Source organism: Thalia democratica, chromosome 1, assembly GCF_965202585.1.
Source record: "Thalia democratica chromosome 1, ktThaDemo2.hap1.1, whole genome shotgun sequence".
In the NCBI taxonomy this organism is placed as follows: Eukaryota; Metazoa; Chordata; class Thaliacea; order Salpida; family Salpidae; genus Thalia; species Thalia democratica.
Window position 1 is genome coordinate 488,165 of NC_139165.1, and position 19,648 is coordinate 507,812.

At 23.1% G+C, this 19,648-nt stretch overlaps 1 protein-coding gene across 3 annotated transcripts; it reads right to left on the reverse strand.

The window, feature by feature from the left end:
- Positions 1-3,557: 3,557 nt before the first annotated feature.
- LOC145844880 (uncharacterized) lies at positions 3,558-19,420 on the reverse strand. Of its 3 annotated transcripts, XM_082952304.1 has the most exons (6): positions 19,324-19,420; positions 19,121-19,191; positions 18,524-18,640; positions 8,865-9,073; positions 7,685-7,726; positions 3,558-4,287 (listed from the first exon to the last, which is right to left on the reverse strand). In XM_082952304.1, exons 1-6 carry the CDS (start codon positions 19,361-19,363, stop codon positions 4,038-4,040), a joined length of 729 nt encoding a protein of 242 aa, XP_082808430.1. In that variant the 5' UTR covers positions 19,364-19,420; the 3' UTR covers positions 3,558-4,037. The 3 variants fall into 3 exon arrangements, with proteins under 3 accessions (XP_082808430.1, XP_082808436.1, XP_082808442.1); XM_082952310.1 differs by lacking the exon at positions 7,685-7,726; XM_082952316.1 differs by lacking the exons at positions 18,524-18,640; positions 19,121-19,191; positions 19,324-19,420 and adding an exon at positions 11,187-11,323.
- Between the last annotated feature and the right edge of the window lie 228 nt (positions 19,421-19,648).

Genomic DNA, 19,648 nt, shown 5'->3' on the forward strand with positions numbered 1-19,648 from the left:
AAAAATTTAAAACTAAATTGCTTATAATATGTTTCAGCATTGAGCTTAAAAGTTTAACTGCATTAACATAAGCTATTGATAAAACCACTTTTCATGTGAGATAATCAATTAGTAGGTCAAACTTCCTGAAACTATATCAGCAATGATGTTTTAATTTTTATTTTATTATGTGTAAAATAAGCTGTTCATTCTTATGTAGTTTTTTAATCTATTGTATAGTAATTTTAGATTATGCCTATTTATAAAACAATTTAAGTATGTTGTGCGACTTTAAAAAGCTACTTAGCATTCACTTCTAAATGTCCGAAATGCGTTATATAAGAGATTATTTTAATGTCAGGTTTCAGTTAAGATTTTAGATAGGTAATGTACGGTCACGATCCAGCCAAATTTCGGCCCGCTAAGTAACTTGAAAACTACTTGTGCAGAACAAATAAAGTTTAGTTTTTTGACACTTAATATTTTGAAATACGTTTTCAATTTGGTTTTCAGTTCACAATAGTACTAAATCAATTTATTACAATTTTGCTTGAGTTTTTTAAATTTTTTTATATGCTAGTTTTTTTTAAATTAGTTTACATTCTTTATTATTTATTATTTTACAAGTACATTTTTTAACAAGTCGACACTAGAAAAGATTTTTTAATAAAAATGTACTTGCTGATTACAAAAGTTGTCCACCACTAATTTAAAGTTTTCATTAGTTTCAAAACAATTCATATTTAAACAGGATTGATTTCAGATTACACAAGGCTCTTTAATAATTAAGTATTTTAATACACTTTACTTGGCTTTTTGAACACGGCCCAAAAGTGCGTGCATAAGAAGTTCCAGACTAAGTTACATTTCGAAAACACTTTGGCTCAAAAGTGCGTACTTAAGAGAAAAAGTACTTTATTAAATTGTGGCGGGCGATTTTTTTTTAATTTCCGAAAAGGGGGCGATTTAGTAAATGAGTTTGGGAAACCCTGCGTTAAACACTGGTTGTTAGTGTGTACTATGGTGGTTATAAAAAACGAAACGCTTGAGTTTTAAGCTGAAATAAAAACACCTTGTTCAAATTTTTACATTATTTGAAAAATTCTCAAGCTCAGTTTTCTGCAAAAACATTTAAATTACTTGTGGCTAAAATTTTAGCTCTAGGTATCACCGATAAATAATTAATTTCTTTATATTTCAAGCAGATTTATGTTTTAAGCATCAGTTTTTTAAAAAAGGCAAAAGTTATTTGAATGCAAAAAGTTGAACTTTTTTTAGATTTAAATGTTTTTTACTTTCATGTGATAAACGTATCAACGAATGAAAGTTTCTACGGAATGAATTAATGACCTTCAATTTTTTGTATTATGTAGTTTAATATAAACTTGCATCATAATAGAAAATGTTATTTTTTGATATCCAGTGCGTAAATTCTAAGCTCTAAACAAGCTTAGCTCAATGAAAGTTTCTTTTTATCATATAAAATGTTGCACAATGAGTTAGTATAAAAATTGCTAAATCCTTAATGTACAGTGCATAATTAAATGTTTTTAATTTTATCAGAAAATGTTGTTTAAAAGTTTGTTTTTATCTTCTTAAACAAACAATGTTATTGTATTATTCTAAGAAGTTTTTTATTAAAATATAAAATATTTTATTAAATGATTGTCCTAAAATTAAACTTTATTAGAGCATTTTCTGAAAGGTTATTTAATCTAAGTATTATTGTATGAAATTAAATTATCTTTCTGGAATGTCGTGAAAAATTTCTTTTTAGTATAAAATTTCACCATTTAAAAGCACTTTGGTTGAAATAAAAAGCTCTTTAAAATATTTTCACATATCTTAATGGACAAAAATTCTTAAATAACTGAAATAAGCCATGTTGAAAAAAATATTTGGAAAGTATTCTTACAATAGTTTTAGAGAGTTTTATACTTTAAAGCATATTTTGATAAATAATAAAAAACCAACTAAAGATTTACGCACATTTTAAAAATATTTACCAAAAACATAAACACAAAATTGTTTTTAAATGATCATTATTTATAAACAAACTAATTTTTGGTTTCTTAAACAATAAAGCATTGACAGTTATAATTAATTACAAAAATGTTATTGAGATTAAAAAAAAAGGTTAGGCAAAAAACTCTTGGTATAAAAATTTAGAAAATATTTATGAACACTATTTAGGAGTTTTGTTTTGATATAAATATCTTAATGTACCCTTAAAAGATTAATTATTTTTTTATCTTTAGCATATAAAATTGTGAAATCTTAGTCAGAAATGTCAAAAACTAAAACAAAAACACATAAAACCGATTTAAACTAATTAGTTTCGCAAAAACTAATTAATTTTTCTTGACATTTTTAACAAGTGGTAAAAAACTTTAAACGAAAACATTTACATGGTCAAAAATAAATTAAAAAGTGTTTTTAGTAAACAAAACGTTTCAAAAGAATGTTAAAATAAATTATTGTTAAACAATTTTTTTGAGCTAAACAGGCTAAACAATGTTTTTATATAACATAAATTTTAGAAAAATAATTGAAAAAAAAGTTTTAAGAATAAAACTTTTCACAAGGCATCGTAAAATTTAGCTATTTTTATAAATTATTTTTTCAACATTAGATTAGAAAACAAAATTATTATACTAGTCTGTTTGAAACCAAAAAAAGTAACAGATAAGTTACTTACAAAAAATTTTTGATACTATTATTATCGATTATCTTAAAAAATTAATTATTTAGTTATAGTAAACTATTTTAGCCTAACTTATTTTGTTGTGGTATTTTTTATTAAACTAAAAAATAAATTAAATTTCAAAAATAAATTACTACATAAACTCCATGTGATGTTATTATCAATTTTGTTGTCATATGTTTTGAAAAGTACATATTTAGTATTTGAATTAATACCATGTTGTATAAAACTTAAAGTATCTAAATACACTATAACTTATATACTTTATTTGTAAAACTAAATAGTGAAAAATACGTTACACTGTAAACTTTTTATTCCTTATAAATTTATGCTTCTAAATTTAATTCTAAGTATTAAAACGTTCAAGTTTTCAAAAGTTTTATTCAAATTAAAATTGAATCAAGTACTATAATTATATATAAAGTAATAAAAACAAAACCATATTTATAGTTGAAAAGTATTAATTACAAACATATCCTTTTAATTAATAAAAAAAAACAAATTGAAATTCAGTATAAAAAAAGGAGCATCTTTAAGAATAAAAGTGGAATAAAAGTTTCAGATTATTTTTTTTTATAAATGTTTTATTATCAATTTTAGGTGAAAAATTCTTTTAATAATACAGGATTCAAAAACAAAACTCTAATATTATTAAAATTTCAAAAGTAAAATCTTTAAATGAATGTTTTAAATAACTGTTTTTACTTTTAATGTAAAAACAAAAAAAAAATGATGAAATTAAATTCAAAAGGGCAAGTAAAAATAAATAGAAAATTTTAAAATATAAAAAGTCAGTAACGAAAACTATATAGCTGTAAATACTAAATAGGTTTGTCAGTAACTTTAACCAAAAAACAAAAAAAATTTTGACCAAACTAAAGTATAACTTTTTCTTTTAACTTATAGAATATTTAGACTACGGTGCTTAACTTTTAGTTTTTATTCAAAATGAAGCTGTTTTTACCTTAACTTAAATTCAAATCTTAAAAAAAATTGAAACAATTAAATTTTTTTAAAGATTTAACAAAAAAAAAGATTTTAATAAAGTAGTAATAGTAAGAAGGTAAAACTAAAACTATAAAAAAAATTAACAAAACTATTTTTGACATATTTCTTTAAAAACTACCTTTAAAGATCAAGTTAAGTTAAATGACTACTTTGAAGTATTAAAAGATGTTTTTGTATAAGACAATAAATTATTTTCAATCAACCTATCACCCCTAGATTTCATGTCATGTCAAAACTATTCTTTAAATTCAAACAAAATAAACTAAATAATAATCCAACCAACGATAAAAAATGAGTAAAAGACCTTCAGTTCAAAAAAACTCCATTCAAAATAAAAACTCTTCTTCTAAAGATCAGTCTTTTGGTCCATGATTTTCAGAACTTCTTCTAACAAGGAATCCGATCCGAGATCCGGGAATTTCCAGCCTTCGTAGATGGACATTCTGTCAGCATTAGGGTGCCTTCCCGGTGACATAACTCTACCTGGTGACATTTTTACAGGTGGCGACATTGTTACTTGCTTGGGTGACGTATCTTTTGGCGATTGTTGAGATGTCATTACGGATTGTTTTTGAGGAATGACTTCAGCACTGTTTCTGAAATAATATATTATTATTATTATTTGTTAATACACTTGTTTTATGAAAATTTATTTAAATAACTTTTATTTCAATTAGTGATGTACCGGACTCACTATCCGGGTCCGGGTCCGGCCGGATATTGCCATTTTTGTCTGATATCCGGATCCGGCCGGATTCTAATTTGAAAAAAAAGTCCGGATCCGGTTCCGGCCGGATTCTAATTTGAAAAAAAAGTCCGGGTCCGGTTCCGGCCGGATTCTAATTTGAAAAAAAAGTCCGGATCCGGTTCCGGCCGGATCCTAACAGAGATCCGGCCGGACCCGGATCTAGTTAGTAAAAAAGAGCATACTGAAAAGTATTTTTTCAAAAACAAACCCTGTGTAAATTATAAAAGAGTCATTTTCGTCAGTTAAAATTAAACACCTACCGTGATTGGCTCATTTTGTACACGTGACTAATTTACATTTGTTTACATTTAAACTTAGAAATAAACATTTCATGAAATGCCACTCTTTACATATGTTATAAAATTGAAAACTTTAGAAAAAATATTTGCATTATTTATTGTTTAAAGTTGAGCTGAGAGAATATTTAGAGTTAAAACGGTTTAATGTACGAGCCAATGAGAATCATACGACGAAATGTTTCAAACTAAATACTGATGCAACAAAACATCAGACCATGACAGGCAGTTTATATGTAAGCAGTTAGTTAGTTTGGTGTGTAGCTTGAAGCAACAAAATATCTTGAACGTTTTTGTGAATGCTTATTGTAAGTAGTGTTTTGTTTTAAAAGTGAATATTTCAACAGGTGTTTAATTGTTTAAATATTTGGCCAGGTTTATAGTTTAACAGTTTATTAAAAATTTTACAGTTTCTTGTTTACTAAAAGTTTTATTTAGTTTTTAGTTTTTTGTTTTAAGTCTTTTGATATAGATTTAAATAGCTTCCAATTTTTTTAGTGTTACTAAAGTAATTAATAATTTTGTATATGCTAGTATTTCTTGTTGTGTTTTATACCAAAGATTTATCACTCAAAACTGTCGTGTCTGATTATAGAAAGTAGTCTCAGTTAGAATTTAGTATTTGTTAGATATTAATTAAATAAGGTAGGATTTAATTATGATGGGTAGTACTAATAAGTTAAGTGTACCACAATGAGTCCACAACTTTACTACTAAATTGTCAACCTTTGCTAGCTGTTCTACTGATTATTAAATTAAAGCATTTTTTTTAGTTTTTAAAAACCTCATTCTGACTCCGGCATGTTTGTACTCAATCTAGCTAGTTTTATTGACTTGAACAGTGGCAACCCTGATAGTTTCAAAATTTTTGGGAATTTTAGAAAACCTTGGACTGCCTCAGGCTAGTTTAGTTTTTTATAAAAACTCAGGCTAGTTTTCTTTTAGATTTTGAATAAGTTTGAGCTGATCCAGTTTTTAATATTTTGTAATTTTCTAGTGTATTTTGTTCAAGAACTTGATTTCAGATTTTTAATTGTAAATAACACCTAAATTTGTAAACCTTGTGGCTAGCTGTTCTACTTATTATTAGATTAAAGTTCTTTTTTTTCAGTTCTTAAAAACCTCATTCTGACTCAGGCTAGTTTATTCTAGTGATGTACCGGACTCACTATCCGGGTCCGGCCGGATATTGCCATTTTTGTCTGATATCCGGATCCGGCCGGATTCTAATTTGAAAAATAAGTCCGGATCCGGTTCCGGCCGGACTCTAATTTGAAAAAAAAGTCCGGGTCCGGTTCCGGCCGGATTCTATTTTGAAAAAAAAGTCCGGATCCGGTTCCGGCCGGATTCTAATTTGAAAAAAAAGTCCGGATCCGGGTCCGGCCGGACCCGAAATTTTGGGTCCGGTACATCACTAATTTCAATATTTAACAGGTTTTTTGAACACCAATAATAATCTCAAAATGCAAGTTTTTTATTAGCTTATTAATAACCAAATTAAAAAAAAAATTAGCTTGCAGCTTCTTTATATATTATAAAATTTCTAACAATTTATAAATTAGTTTAAACAAATAGACTTTAGTGCAAAGAAATAAATAAATTAATTGTTAACACAGATGATGAAAAAAATTGTCGAAAAAAAAAAACAAATTATTTCAACGTAAAATGTTTGAATAAAATACTTTTGATATAATAAGATAGTACTTAATTGCATCATATAAACTAATTTCAACTTATCATCTAGCATGGTATAAAAAATTACTTTGTTGTATAACTACTAATATGCTGTAACATAATTTTATTTATATATTAGACCACGTTATCAACTTAACATTTTACAACTTTTTCAAACTTCACTTTATTGTTACTTTTTCAAATAAAATAAACTACATTCACAAACTATTTTAGTTTTTAATAGAACTCTTCCAACCGAAAAACAATTAGTTCATACAAAAAATTAGTTAATTGATGTAAAAACAATTAAGTTGAATTATTACAACCAATAGTATTTCATAATACCTTTTATTGCCCTTCAAGTTAATGGAAATCTGTTTTATTTTTAAATAAACACATTATAATAACAAATAGAGTGTTTTACTTGCAACTGTTCTTAAAATAACTGCAAAATTATTGCATTTTATTTGTTTAACTATAACTTATAAACAAAATTTTTTATCAACTCAAATTACAACACTAAAGTTCTACACTTTTTAAATGTATTAATATTTAACTTATAATGAAAAGTAAACGTTGTTTAAATATTAGGAACAAATTTGTTTATTTTAGGTATTAGCTCGTTAATTATAATCAAAAATTGTAGTAAAATTATTAGTAAAAATAGTTTACAAGACCAGTAGAGATTTGAATATTTCATCGTTCTTTGTTTTAATTAATTACACCTTAGTTTTTTAAGTATTTCAAAAAAGTTGATAATGTTAAACAGAAATTCAAATTTTTGAAAAAAAAATAGTACAGAATAATACAGGATGTAATTATATGACGTCATCAAAAAATTCTCTCAATATGGTGTCTTAAAACGTCATAATTACAAGTTTGTGTAAAAATACTTCGAAAAATTTTTCTGTAACTTTATAATATTTTGATATCTTTACAGGTAATTTCATATTGCTGATAATTAAAATGGTGCATAAAGTTTATTAATAGTATACAAATAATTAATTTAGTATTTTAAACTAAGTATAATGTATCTTTTATATGTTATTCGATGTTATAATTTTAAATTTTAAACTTAAACAAACAAATTTATTAATTAGTTGTACTTAAAGAAATCTATTAAGTTTTTATCTTTGTATTCATATTCAATCTTAGTTTACTAATTATAAATACTAAAATAAAATGAAACTCATGCAGTAAAATATAATTAAAAATGAAATACATATTAGGATGATAACTAAGAAAAATAAAAAGTTTCAGTTATCATTTTCTCACCTAATTCCAGACAAAGATATAACAGATTTTGATAGTTTCTCTCTTCATTATTTTGTTTTAAATACTAGTTAATTTGTACACAATTTAATAAATAGTTATTTGTTTGGTATACATTTTAGGGTATTTTACTCAAATAAAAACTTATTATACATTATTTCTAATCTATAATGTGTAATTTAATTTCAGTTTAAATTAAAATAACATCTATTTATATTGTTATAAAAGCTTCTTAAGTACTTTTCAAAAAAAAAACTATTTAGAACATTAAATGTAGTTTATTTGTTATTCTAAAACAAATATAGTACTTCTGAATTTAGATAGGAATAAAAAAGCAAGAGTATTTAACAAACTGTAATTTATATTGCTAATATTGTTTCTTAATATAAAATGAAGAATATTTACAAGCAGTTTTCCATTACATTCATGTTATTTTAAAAATAGATGCAAATACTTTCAAAAACATACTTTTAAGGTGTTAAAGACTCGTGAAAAACACTTTCTTAAAATAACTTTTATTCAACTTAAGTTAAAATAAATATGTCTAGACACCAAACTCAAGTAATTTATTTGTTTGTTTCAGAGTTTAGACAAATCTACCAAAATAACATAATAATAATCCGTATAATACTTAATAAGGTAAATAGGTCATACTTTTTGTAAAACTCTTATAATCTATAAAATAACACTTAAGTGTGTTTTCAGACTTTTCAGCTTAATTTTTTACATGTTTTTTAAAAATCTTACAACATTTTGGACAAGTTCAAAGTATTTAGTTTATTTTAAGTTTAACAAATCTTCTTACTACAGATAACTTTAATGCTACAAATCTGATAACAGTTTTAATAGGTCAGTTACTAGAAAAAATACATGCTTTTTTTTTATAAATTAGGTGAATGTAAAAGATAAGTTGTAAACATTTACTGAATGGTTTTATTTATTAACTTTTTGCTGAAAAACTTTGAAGAATAACGAATAATGAAATAAAAATGTAACGAATATTTGTGATAGCACTTTTTTGATTACGTTTTATACTTTTTTTTGTAGATTATTGCTCTATTAATTAGAATTTTTTATCTTAACATACTTATTTGTTAACTACCTCTCACACTTATTATTGTTATTGTAAATATCTACAGTAGTAGATAAACATTAGTTTCTTATAACATTTTTGAAAAATTACCTCTTATATTTAATCTTTTTGTTGATGTGTTTCCCGTTTCTCCTGATAGTGGCAATGTTTCCGTCAATCTGCGGAATACTCAATTGTGATTGGATGATACTTGATGTGCTTGATCCTGTTCTTATTCCTGATTGGATGATTGATGACGTGCTTGATCCCGTTGATGCTCTGCTGCCACCTTGTGACTGATTGGTGGTATTCAGCTCTTTCTGTAAAACATATAAAAACATATATATATATATCAATTGTTTGTATTTTTTACGTTTAACAGCTTGTAATTAGTTTAATAGCTGTACAATTATTTTTATTATTTGTTTTTTAGTTGATGTTTTTGAAAGTATGTGTTTGGTTGAAAAACTGTATGAGCGAAAATATAAACAACATTCTTCTATCTAATATTATATTTTTTGTGCATCTTGTTTTATAAGGTTAAGTTATTAAATACAATTTAAATTTTTTCTATATTTATTAAAAAATCTATAAATATATGTAACAGTCTTTACATATATTTTTAGATTTTTATATAAGCACTGACGAGGTCTTTGACCGAAACTTAGTTTGCACAATAAAGTCTTAAAAGAATAAAATATAATTTAAATGCAATAACTGTATACTACTAATAAATGCTTTTGTTTCCTTTTAAATTTTACAACCATTTGTTATTAAGATGCAATCATTAATATAAATTAATAGTAGATACTAACACAAATACAGTAGGGATATTGATAACAGGTGAGCATTCGTGTAAAGAGCTCTAAATATCTAGAATAAAAAAACAAAAACTTTATAAGTTAACTTTATGATAATCTATAAAACAAATGAAGTTGAATGTACAAAAAGGTGATCTTAGTATAATAAATAGAATTATAATACTTTTTATAAAACTAAGTAACAAAGTAAAGGTAGAATAAACCGTATTCTCTTTAAAATTATGCAGATTTTTATTACTTTAAGCTGTGAAAAGAGTAAACTTATCTCAAAACTTTAAGGTAAGTAATTTTGTTTAAGTTAATGGTGCTTACCTTAGGAACGTACTTACGTTATAGTTTATTGAACAACAAAAATAGACGCACAAAATATTTGGTCCTAGCACTTGGTGTATAAAAAAACCTTTCGGCTATCGAGTCGCACACTACTGATACATTTTAACGTCTTTTTTAAGGCAAAATTTTTTTGAATAATTAAGAATATTTTGTTACAAAGTATGATGTAGTAATTATAGTATTCATAAAGTTTTTAAAAAGCAAAACATTATTTTATTTTCATCACTAAAGTTCATTTTAAAATGAACGAAGCGACTTTAAGCTGTGATTTATTTCATTGTTCAGTTTTCATATAAATTAAAATATCTTATTTGAAACCTGATAGCTTGCAAACGTACTTTATAAATCAGGAGTACTTAACTCCTGGGGCAGTAAAATGTATGGTGTTATAAAATTTTGAAAATAAATAAGTTGAATAAAACAAGTATTTGAAAAAAATTCTATTTCTTTTTATTGTTTATTTACTTATGAATTGACTGGATTTGCGACTAAATAAACTTTTAGTCCCAGTCTTAACATCATAAACAAAGGAGGATATTTTGAAGTAAAACTCTATTTTGTATAATGCACAAGTTTTTTGTACAAAAATTTTAGTTAAGAATCATATCGTGATTTTTGTTAAGATTTTTTGCTTAAAAATTACAAATTGGTTTGTTCAATAATATTTATGCTTTATAATTAAAACTTAATAGATAGCTTTTAATTTTAAAAGTATTTAAAGTGTTTATTTAAAGGTTTTATTAAAGTGTGAAGTAATTTGCATGAATTTCATATTATATACTTAAACTAAATAAGTAAAAAATAAATTAGATATTAATGTATACTCTACAATTTTAATATAATTTTTTATAAACATCAATATTTTCAGTTTTAGCAAGATCAAAAAGTTCATAACAAGGTTGTAGATATTATTAAAATAAAAATATGAGCTAGTTGTAAATAGTTTTCTATTCAATGAACAAACTACGATAGTATTTTAAATTTTTGAAACAAGTGGTTTAGGATACTAATTTTATTTATTAAAATAATCAAATTGGTGGTTCTTTAACTGAATATATTAATTAGACTACTCAAAGAGAATTTTTTTTTTTTTTTACAGATAATAACTAATATAGAAAGCTTAGTATAAAAAATTTAAATTTCAAGACCAAAAAGTCAAAGTTGTACGTAGAGTTAATCAACAGAAAAAATTAAAATTAATCTAAATACAAAAAATTTTTGGGGATAAATAAACCAAACATGCTGTCTTTAATTTTAACTTACATAAACAAATATTAACCTGGTTTTTATTAACTTTTTTCTTGTTTTTTGATTTAGAACTTTTAGTATTTAACGGGAAAAGTCGGAGAAACTTCATTAAATTTTTCTTGTTAATTGCCATTATTAATATTAAAAGAACAAACTACAAAAAAAACTAAAAATCTAGATTAAGTCAATACTAATAAAACTATAAATACTAATAATTCAATTTATTAAAAACAACAGTTTTTATTATAATACTATTTAAATTAAAATAAAGTAAACTTTGAATTCTAATTAAAGTTTTACTGCACAAAAAAAGTTTTAATTCTAGCTTTTCTTAAATTTATACTTATTTCTAAATAATATAAAATTAGCTTGTTCTAATTCTTACAAACTTCTGATTAAAAATTCTGTCAAACTGTTGATGAAAACCCGCATAAGAAATTTTAAACTAATAAACCAAACATCTAAAAAGTAAGCTGAAATTAATTAAATTTATCTAAAACATCATGTTTGTACTTTTTCTCAACAAATTATGATCACGTTTCTAAATAAGGTTTTTCTTTTTAAATTTTGAATAATTTATTAACTTCTTTTTTTCTCTTTTCATACACTTGTCTCTTTTAAACAAATAAAGTAATAAAATATTGATTTGAAAATGCAAATTCGACTCCTTCGTTATAAAAAATGTTTATTTTTATAATTGTTGTACTAAAATAGGACATTTGAAAAATAAAAATGTACTTTTTACAAATGACCATTTATTTTCAAAAAAAAAACATAACAGTGACAACAAAAGAGCTTTTTGTTCTTTCATTAAAAAGAAATCAAATTTTTAAAGTAAAAATTGAAAAAAATTAATTGGGCAATTCAATTTAATGAGCAATACAATAAGTGTCCCCTTAAAACACTTAAAATAAACTTTAATTGGTTATTCAAAATAAACAATATATTTGACCTCAATAGCTCTACTAGTTTTAATTTAAATTAACTTTTTTTTACCACAGAAGAGCTTAAAAATAGCAACAAATAAACAAATGAAATATAAAAAAAGTTCTACGCTTATTAAATAACATAGTACAAAAATTCTTAATAAGTGTAAAACAAAAAACTGTATACCAGATGTAAAATCAGATTATCTTTTACCCAAAACAAAACTTAAATTTTATACAAAATCTTCTTTATTGAGATTGCGTGTGATACAGTTTGAAATATAAATACATAATGACGTTATTTATTATTGAGAAAAATAATCATGCTCTAACGTGAAGTTGATATAGTTAATTTAATGAGGTGAAAACAATTGTCTAATGATTGTTAATAAAAAACTGTGAAACTAATTTAAATTTTCTATTACTTTTACTATGCTGTATAGTATTTTTAAAATAACACATTTAAACCGACTACAAAAGTTTGCTACTTTTTATCAACTGAAAACTAAAACGATATATTTCAAATGAAACTTATGAAAATTTTAATTAGTCACTACTTTAATATTTTTCATTGAACATTTCGCTCAACTATCCTGTTCAATAAAAATAATATATATAATTTAACTTAAATTAAATTAATGACTTCTAAAACTAACTTCATACAAACACTTTGTAAACAATCTAAAGTTTTATAAATAACATAAAATTTGTTTAAAAAAACAAACTAAACTAAATGGTTTTTAATTAGAGACTAGAACTAATAAAACCAGTTTCAAATAAAACGATAAAAATAATAAACAAAACTGAGATATTTAGTAAATTTTCCCTGCATCGCGTGATGGTAATAAGTGAAATAATTTTCAATTTTATATTCTTAACGATAAAACCACCGAGAAAAAAGGAAATTTACGTAATTTTTGTGAGCAAATATGAATGGAAATATATAATTTGTATGAAATAAATGCTGGAACTTTTTATCATTTGCAGTGATGTTTAATAAAATGTTTAATAAATTTAACATCAAAACAAACTTTTTGGTTTAAAAATTATTAAAGTTTTCTTCGAAAAAAAAAAACGAAAGTATTTTTTTCTAAATCATAAAAATTTTTCATAATGCAAAAAGCTTTAAACTCATAACTGAATACTAAATCTCTTTTGGATTGTATTAACGCTCTAGACTAGAATTTTTTTTTGATGTATAACATTAAATAATATTAAGCAACATTCATTTGGTTTATTTTGAACATCTTTTAGAACAAAATACTAATAAAAAAATCAAAGTTCTTTTTTTAAGTGCCTTAAGGTTGATTGAAAAATAGTAAACTGCAGTAAACAGTTATTTTACTACAATAATTAATTTTAAACAAAAAAGAATGATTTTCCATAATTGAAGTAGTAATTAATAAAAAAACTTTTTTTTTTTTTATGGTTAAATTTTAGACAGCATTATTATCATCTGTAACTTGTTAATAAGTAAACAACATTTTCCCAACTTGAATTTTACATAAACTAGAATTAATGTAAATTAGTATGTTTAACAACAAATTGAGATACTTTTTACAACTTGTGTTAAAAATCTTAGTTGTATAACAGGCCAATTATTAAGTTACAAAATATGCACCTAATTTAATTTTTATGGAAGAAAAACATCAGTTTTATTCTTTACAACGATAATCGTTTACTTGTTAAAATGATTGACAAAATTTTATTTTCAAAAATTACTTTCAATTAAAACTTTTAAAAACTCCGGATAATTAATGTTTTATTTTTTACAAAGATAAAAAAGTTAGTAAATATTTGTTAGTTCTGCAATTACAAACACGTTTTAAGTTTTTACTAACTCGAATTACATCTACATATTAACAAGTTATTTCTCAGAAAAAATTCCAAATTACCTAATTTCATCCAGCATATTTTACAAGTAAATTGATTTTAAAAGTTAAATTGAACAAGATTTAGCACACGAATGATTAACTTGACATTTAAAATTCTAATATTTACAAGAGTACGTCGTAACACTACGAATTAATTATTACAACAAATAAATTTAAATAAAAAAGAAAATACAGAAATTTGGTTAGTTTAGTGCTTCACTGTAACATGGTACAAAATTTTCATATTGAGATATTCTTTATATTATAAATATTTTCAAATTTCTGAAAGACAAAGTTGCTTCAAAACGTTACCGCACATCAATCAAATAACGCAAAAAATAAAACTATCTATAAATCATTATTCATATGATTGAAAACAAATGTTAGTATATTATTAATTCGTTAATAATGTTTGGTAATCAAGTTCATAGTAATATACAACAACAATTAAAAAAAGTACTCAACTTATTGATAACTTAAGAAATTCTTCTATGTAAACTAATAAACAAATCTACGGGTTTTTCATAAGTTAGAAAGTACTACTATATCAACGAAAACTCCGTAAAACTGGGTAATTAATTGATAAAAAAATAAATAATTTTAAAGTTTTAGTTATACAACTCAAAAAAAATACAATAAGAAAAAACTATTAAGTTTTTATGAAGTGGTTCAATAACAAAAATAAATAAATTTAAGTGAACTTTTGTAATCTGTATAGCTTAAAGATAAAAATTGAAAGTAGTTGTACCAAATATATTTTTAACTTACCTTGATTACTATGCATGATAGAGTCTTACCTATACCCATTTTAATTTATAAAACTTTCTGAAAATTTTACAGGTAAAAAATAGCAGCATAATAATTGATAGCATTGGTTTAATTTTTATTAAAGGTTAAAGCTTGAAGTTAAAAGTATAAAAACAAATAGTTGTTTGCTTTTGTTTATTTTTAAGCAACTTAATTGGCTAGGAATTTTTAAACAAAGCATAAACTTAGTATTTTGGCTCTTCTAAAATAAAAAAATCCAATGTACAAGAAATTTTATACAGCTACAGACTAATTAATAAACAATGTAGTAAGTTACAACCTTTAATTTTATTTTTTAGTTTGTATAATTTCAACTCAGTTATTACAAAATTATTAGTATACTATGAGTAATTATATTATAAGCAAATTGTTGAAAAATAAGTGGCTTTTACTAGATCCGTATGGTTTAAAAAAATTTTTAATGTGTTCTTTTTAAAATTGAAATAAATCATTTTGATGTATTTAACCAAAGTTTAAATTAATTAATTTTGAAACCAATGTAAATGTTTTTTCAATTAAAATCAATGATTGCAATATGACCAAAAACGTTTTATTTGCAATTAATTGGGTGAACCTTTTAAAAATATTTTCTGATTTGGAAATGTACCGCTTGAATGTTTTAATTTAATTGTGGTTTCATAGAAATTAAAAAGCTGTAATCAATATTTGTTACTTGATTTATAATAAAGTACTAAAGTAATTAAAAGATAACTTTTTATTAATATTTACCCACAAATTATTTTAAAATACTATACTGGTACAAATTTTAATACAATTTTGTTTGTGTGTATATAAAAGAATTTATACTTTGCCAACTTAATAGTATGGTGTTAACTTTAATAAAATATTAAATTTAATCGTTTTTTGTTCTAAAGTTTATAATAAAATTTACGTTAATATCAAAAAGTAAATAATATTGATTTCACGAGTTCATATTTTTGTCTTAAATTTAAAAACATAGTGAAATTTTAACGTTCTAAATATCTGCTGTAACATAAAAAACAAACTTTAAAAAATACTTTTACAAAAACTATGTGTTATGACCGAATATAAAATTTACCACAAATTAATTTAATATAGTTTAAATTGATTTATTACTAATTAGGTTAAATTAGATAAGCATGAATTTAAAAATTGAAATACTTGAAATGTTTTATCAAGATATCATTTTTATTAAATTTAACGATAAAAAAAGCTTTGGGTAAAAAGACAAACATTCTATGAATAAAAATGTTTGTCTTCCATTATTATTTAAACTTATTTCATTTTACTAAACACAAATTCTTATTTAAATTGAACTAAAAATAAAATAATTTTTCAGGTTACATCATAGATAGAGCATTTATGTAAATTAAATTGTTTTACATCTATGTTTTACAAGGAAATAAATATAGATGAATAATTAAGAAAAAATAACTAAACTAACTTTAGCATTACTCCTAATTCAAAAAAGCTTTGGATAAGGTTTTTAAGAGCTAATCATTTTAAAAAATCAGAAAACAAAATACTTAAAAAACGTATGAAAAACTTAACTAATAAGTATAGTATCAAAATAAAAGAATGCTTACAATTTTTTTAACAAATAAAATAAGTATAAGCTCATTTAAACAAATAGTAAATAAAACTCTGTATTTAGATAAAACTGTAAAACTTATTTCAAATCTTACATGCAACAATACTTATGAATTATTTAAACAATAACAAAATTTAAAATAATTTTATCAATATAAAACCACAATGAGTAACATTTCATAGTGACGTAGTAGATATTGTCTAAACGAATATAATTTATACAATACAATTCTTAAACATTCTATAAATCCTTAAAATATAATTAATATTTTTGGTTACCATAAAAAATTAAACAATGACTAGAAAGTTATTGAGTTTTTATAATAAATGTAGAATACTAGCTTGTTTTTTCATCTAAATTAAATTTAACAATAATTTAATAGACTAAAACTGAAGTCAAAGCCACCATGTTTTAACTAAGTTGTAAAATAAAATAATTTATTTTAATAACTATGGCATCAATTCTTTTTTGAAAAATTTAGTTTATACCTATTAATTGTATAAAATAACTTCGTTTGTTATTTAACCCTTTTTACTTTAGTTTTTAAACAAAAAATACTATACAGTTTTTATAAAACAAAAAGCAACCTAATCTTACTAAACTTGTTTTATTTTCAAAATTTACTACTAAATAATTCTATTCAAATAACTTAGTAAATAGTTATTTTTTTTACTTTTTAGCAAAGAATAATGAAGAAAAGTTTTTCCTAACAAAATAAAAAAACCTACCACAATAAAGAGACTTACCCAATAATCTTTTTAATATATTATTATGTTGAATTGAAAACTAGTACAACAATAGGAATTAACTTATTAGGGTTTTTGAGCTTTGAAAAATAATGTTAAACAAATGCATTATTTAGCCTTTTCCTTAAAAAAACACTATATAAAGATTTTTTTTGTGACAAAATTTCAACTTTTACTGATCTAAATAATGTATGCTAAAAAATAGTTAACTTAATTTTGTTTCTCATGAAATGCAGACTTAGTTAGTTGTTTTTAAAATATAAAACTATATAAATACTTCACGCAATAACCTTGTGATTTTGTCATGTTCAATATTGATTTATATTTCAAATTATCTCATAACACTTGTTTTGTTTTGAACAATGGTAATTTGTTTATAAATATAAATTTATTTCAGCTTAAGGATTACAAACTAAGTAACAACACAACAATAATGCATCTACGCTAAAGTAGTAAATACTTTAAAAAAAAAGTTTTATTTTATACTAAATAGGAATAAAAATTTTATACTATATATATTTATATTTATTTGTGCAAAAGTAAGTTAGAAATACTACTCAATTCTACTTGTATGATAAGTTTTAGCTATATTTTCAAGAAATTTCTTTAACTTATATTGTACAAGGCTTTAAATGATACAAGCTTAAACATATAAATATATTTAATGAATATATAAACTAGCTTATTATCGATTTTTAAGAAAAATAAACCAACAAGAAAAAAATAAAAGTTTAAATAAAGTCTACCTAAAAGTTTTAAGAGATGTACTATTGGCAAAATTAATTACAAAACTATATAAATACCAACAATTTAATAAAGTTCTATTTTTTAATGAAAACATCAGCGAAAGTCTACAGAACATGGACTTTTGTATGCCGTGAGACAAGCTCAAGTTAACGTTTCATCATACTAACTCGATCATACTATACAGTACTTGTGGTCTGATGATTGAATAGGAATGATAAAACTTTTTTGTCAAATTAAATTTTTTTTAAAATATGTCAAGGCGAAGCTCAAAAGGTTGCAAAATTTTTGCTCACAATATAGTAGTGTTATTTATCTGATATAAGAGTGCTTAAAAATTATTACGAAAGATTGACATAACTAGTTAAATATTGTTAAAATAAACTTATATTACCATAAAACAATACTTTGATGTAACTTAAAACTTAATAATCTTTGAAAACAAATACTATATTCAAGGTAACCTTTATCTACCTTTTATAACTTAAGTTTAAGGTTTATAAAAATGTAAAGTAGTGATCTACTAGATCCGGATCCGACCGAACATTGATTTTAAATTAGTGGAGATTTTATTTATATAAATTTAAGACAAACCTGTATATTTTTGGTATCACCAAAAATATCCCCACCATAGCTAATATAAAGAAATATTAACATGTATAAAACTATGATTATATTTTATTGTAACAAATAGTAACCTGTAGAAAAGTGGTATCCCCAAAAACATCCCCGTCAGAATGTCCAACATGAGCTGTGTGTCTCACATCACCTAGTGGACCCGATATAAGTCCTATTTGTAATTTCTTTTTCATTCTCTGTAATAAAAAAAAAAATTAAAGTAATATCAACAAGTAAAGAAAAATTGTTCATGTTTGTAACTTATTCATCATTCTTTGTGTAAAACATTCATTTAAAAGTATCATAATTCTTATCTTAATTTATTTTTCATTCTCTGTGTAAAGTAATTTAATTTAAATAATAAAAAAAACAGGTAAAAAAAAGTCCTGTTTTTATATTGTTCTTCATTCTTTTCAGTTTTTTTATTAAACAAAACAAAAAATTCCTATCTGAAACTTTTTCTTAGCTCTCTATATAACTTTTTCTTAATTAATGATTTTAAATCAATCAAAATCGACTTAAATAAAGTACAGATAAGTAAAAACATACTATTTAACAACTAAAAAACAACAAACAACATGAAATAAAACAAATGGAAAATAAGTATAAGCAAAAATTAGAAATAAAAACAACCAAATAATAATAAAAAACATGACAAGTTAGAAACAAAAACAAACCAATTTGTTATTCGAATTGTTCGATCCGAACAATGATGTTACACTAAAGTTTCTCTTTCTCCTAAAAGTCCCTTTAACAAAAATAATATTTCAAAAAAAAAAACGTAGTTAAAAACTAATATAACTAAAAAAAAAGCTTTGTTAATTTAATTATTGTTCAACTGATTTGCAAGTTGAAGTATTTTCACAAATGAAATTCTCACCTGTTCTAAAAAAGTTCGACTCTTCTTTTTTGTTTTGCATAGAATTTTCTTGTTGAATCAGACTTAAAACATTAATTATTAATTAACATATATATCTGCAAAAAATAGTTTTACATTAAAATAGTGAAGTTAAGTTTAGCTAATTTTTAAACAGTTAAGTACGTTTTTAAAATGAACTTTATACCTAATAGTAAAAACTTAAAAAAAAAAGAAGTAGTAATATTGGTTTTTAATAAAAAACTTTAATGTTTAAATCATTTTTTTTATAACTGAACATAATGTTAAGTTTTTTTTTGTTAAAAATGCATAAGGAAACTAAAAAACA

Bases quoted from the DNA above. Each gene is read 5' to 3' on its own strand.
- LOC145844880 (XM_082952304.1), bottom strand. From the start codon at position 19,363: ATGCAAAACAAAAAAGAAGAGTCGAACTTTTTTAGAACAG. The intron at 18,641-19,120 runs GTTTGTTTTTGT...TTTTTATTACAG, and splicing joins ACAATTCGAATAACAAATTG to AGAATGAAAAAGAAATTACA. The intron at 7,727-8,864 runs GTAATTTTTCAA...AAAATAATGAAG, and splicing joins AAAAAGATTAAATATAAGAG to AGAGAAACTATCAAAATCTG.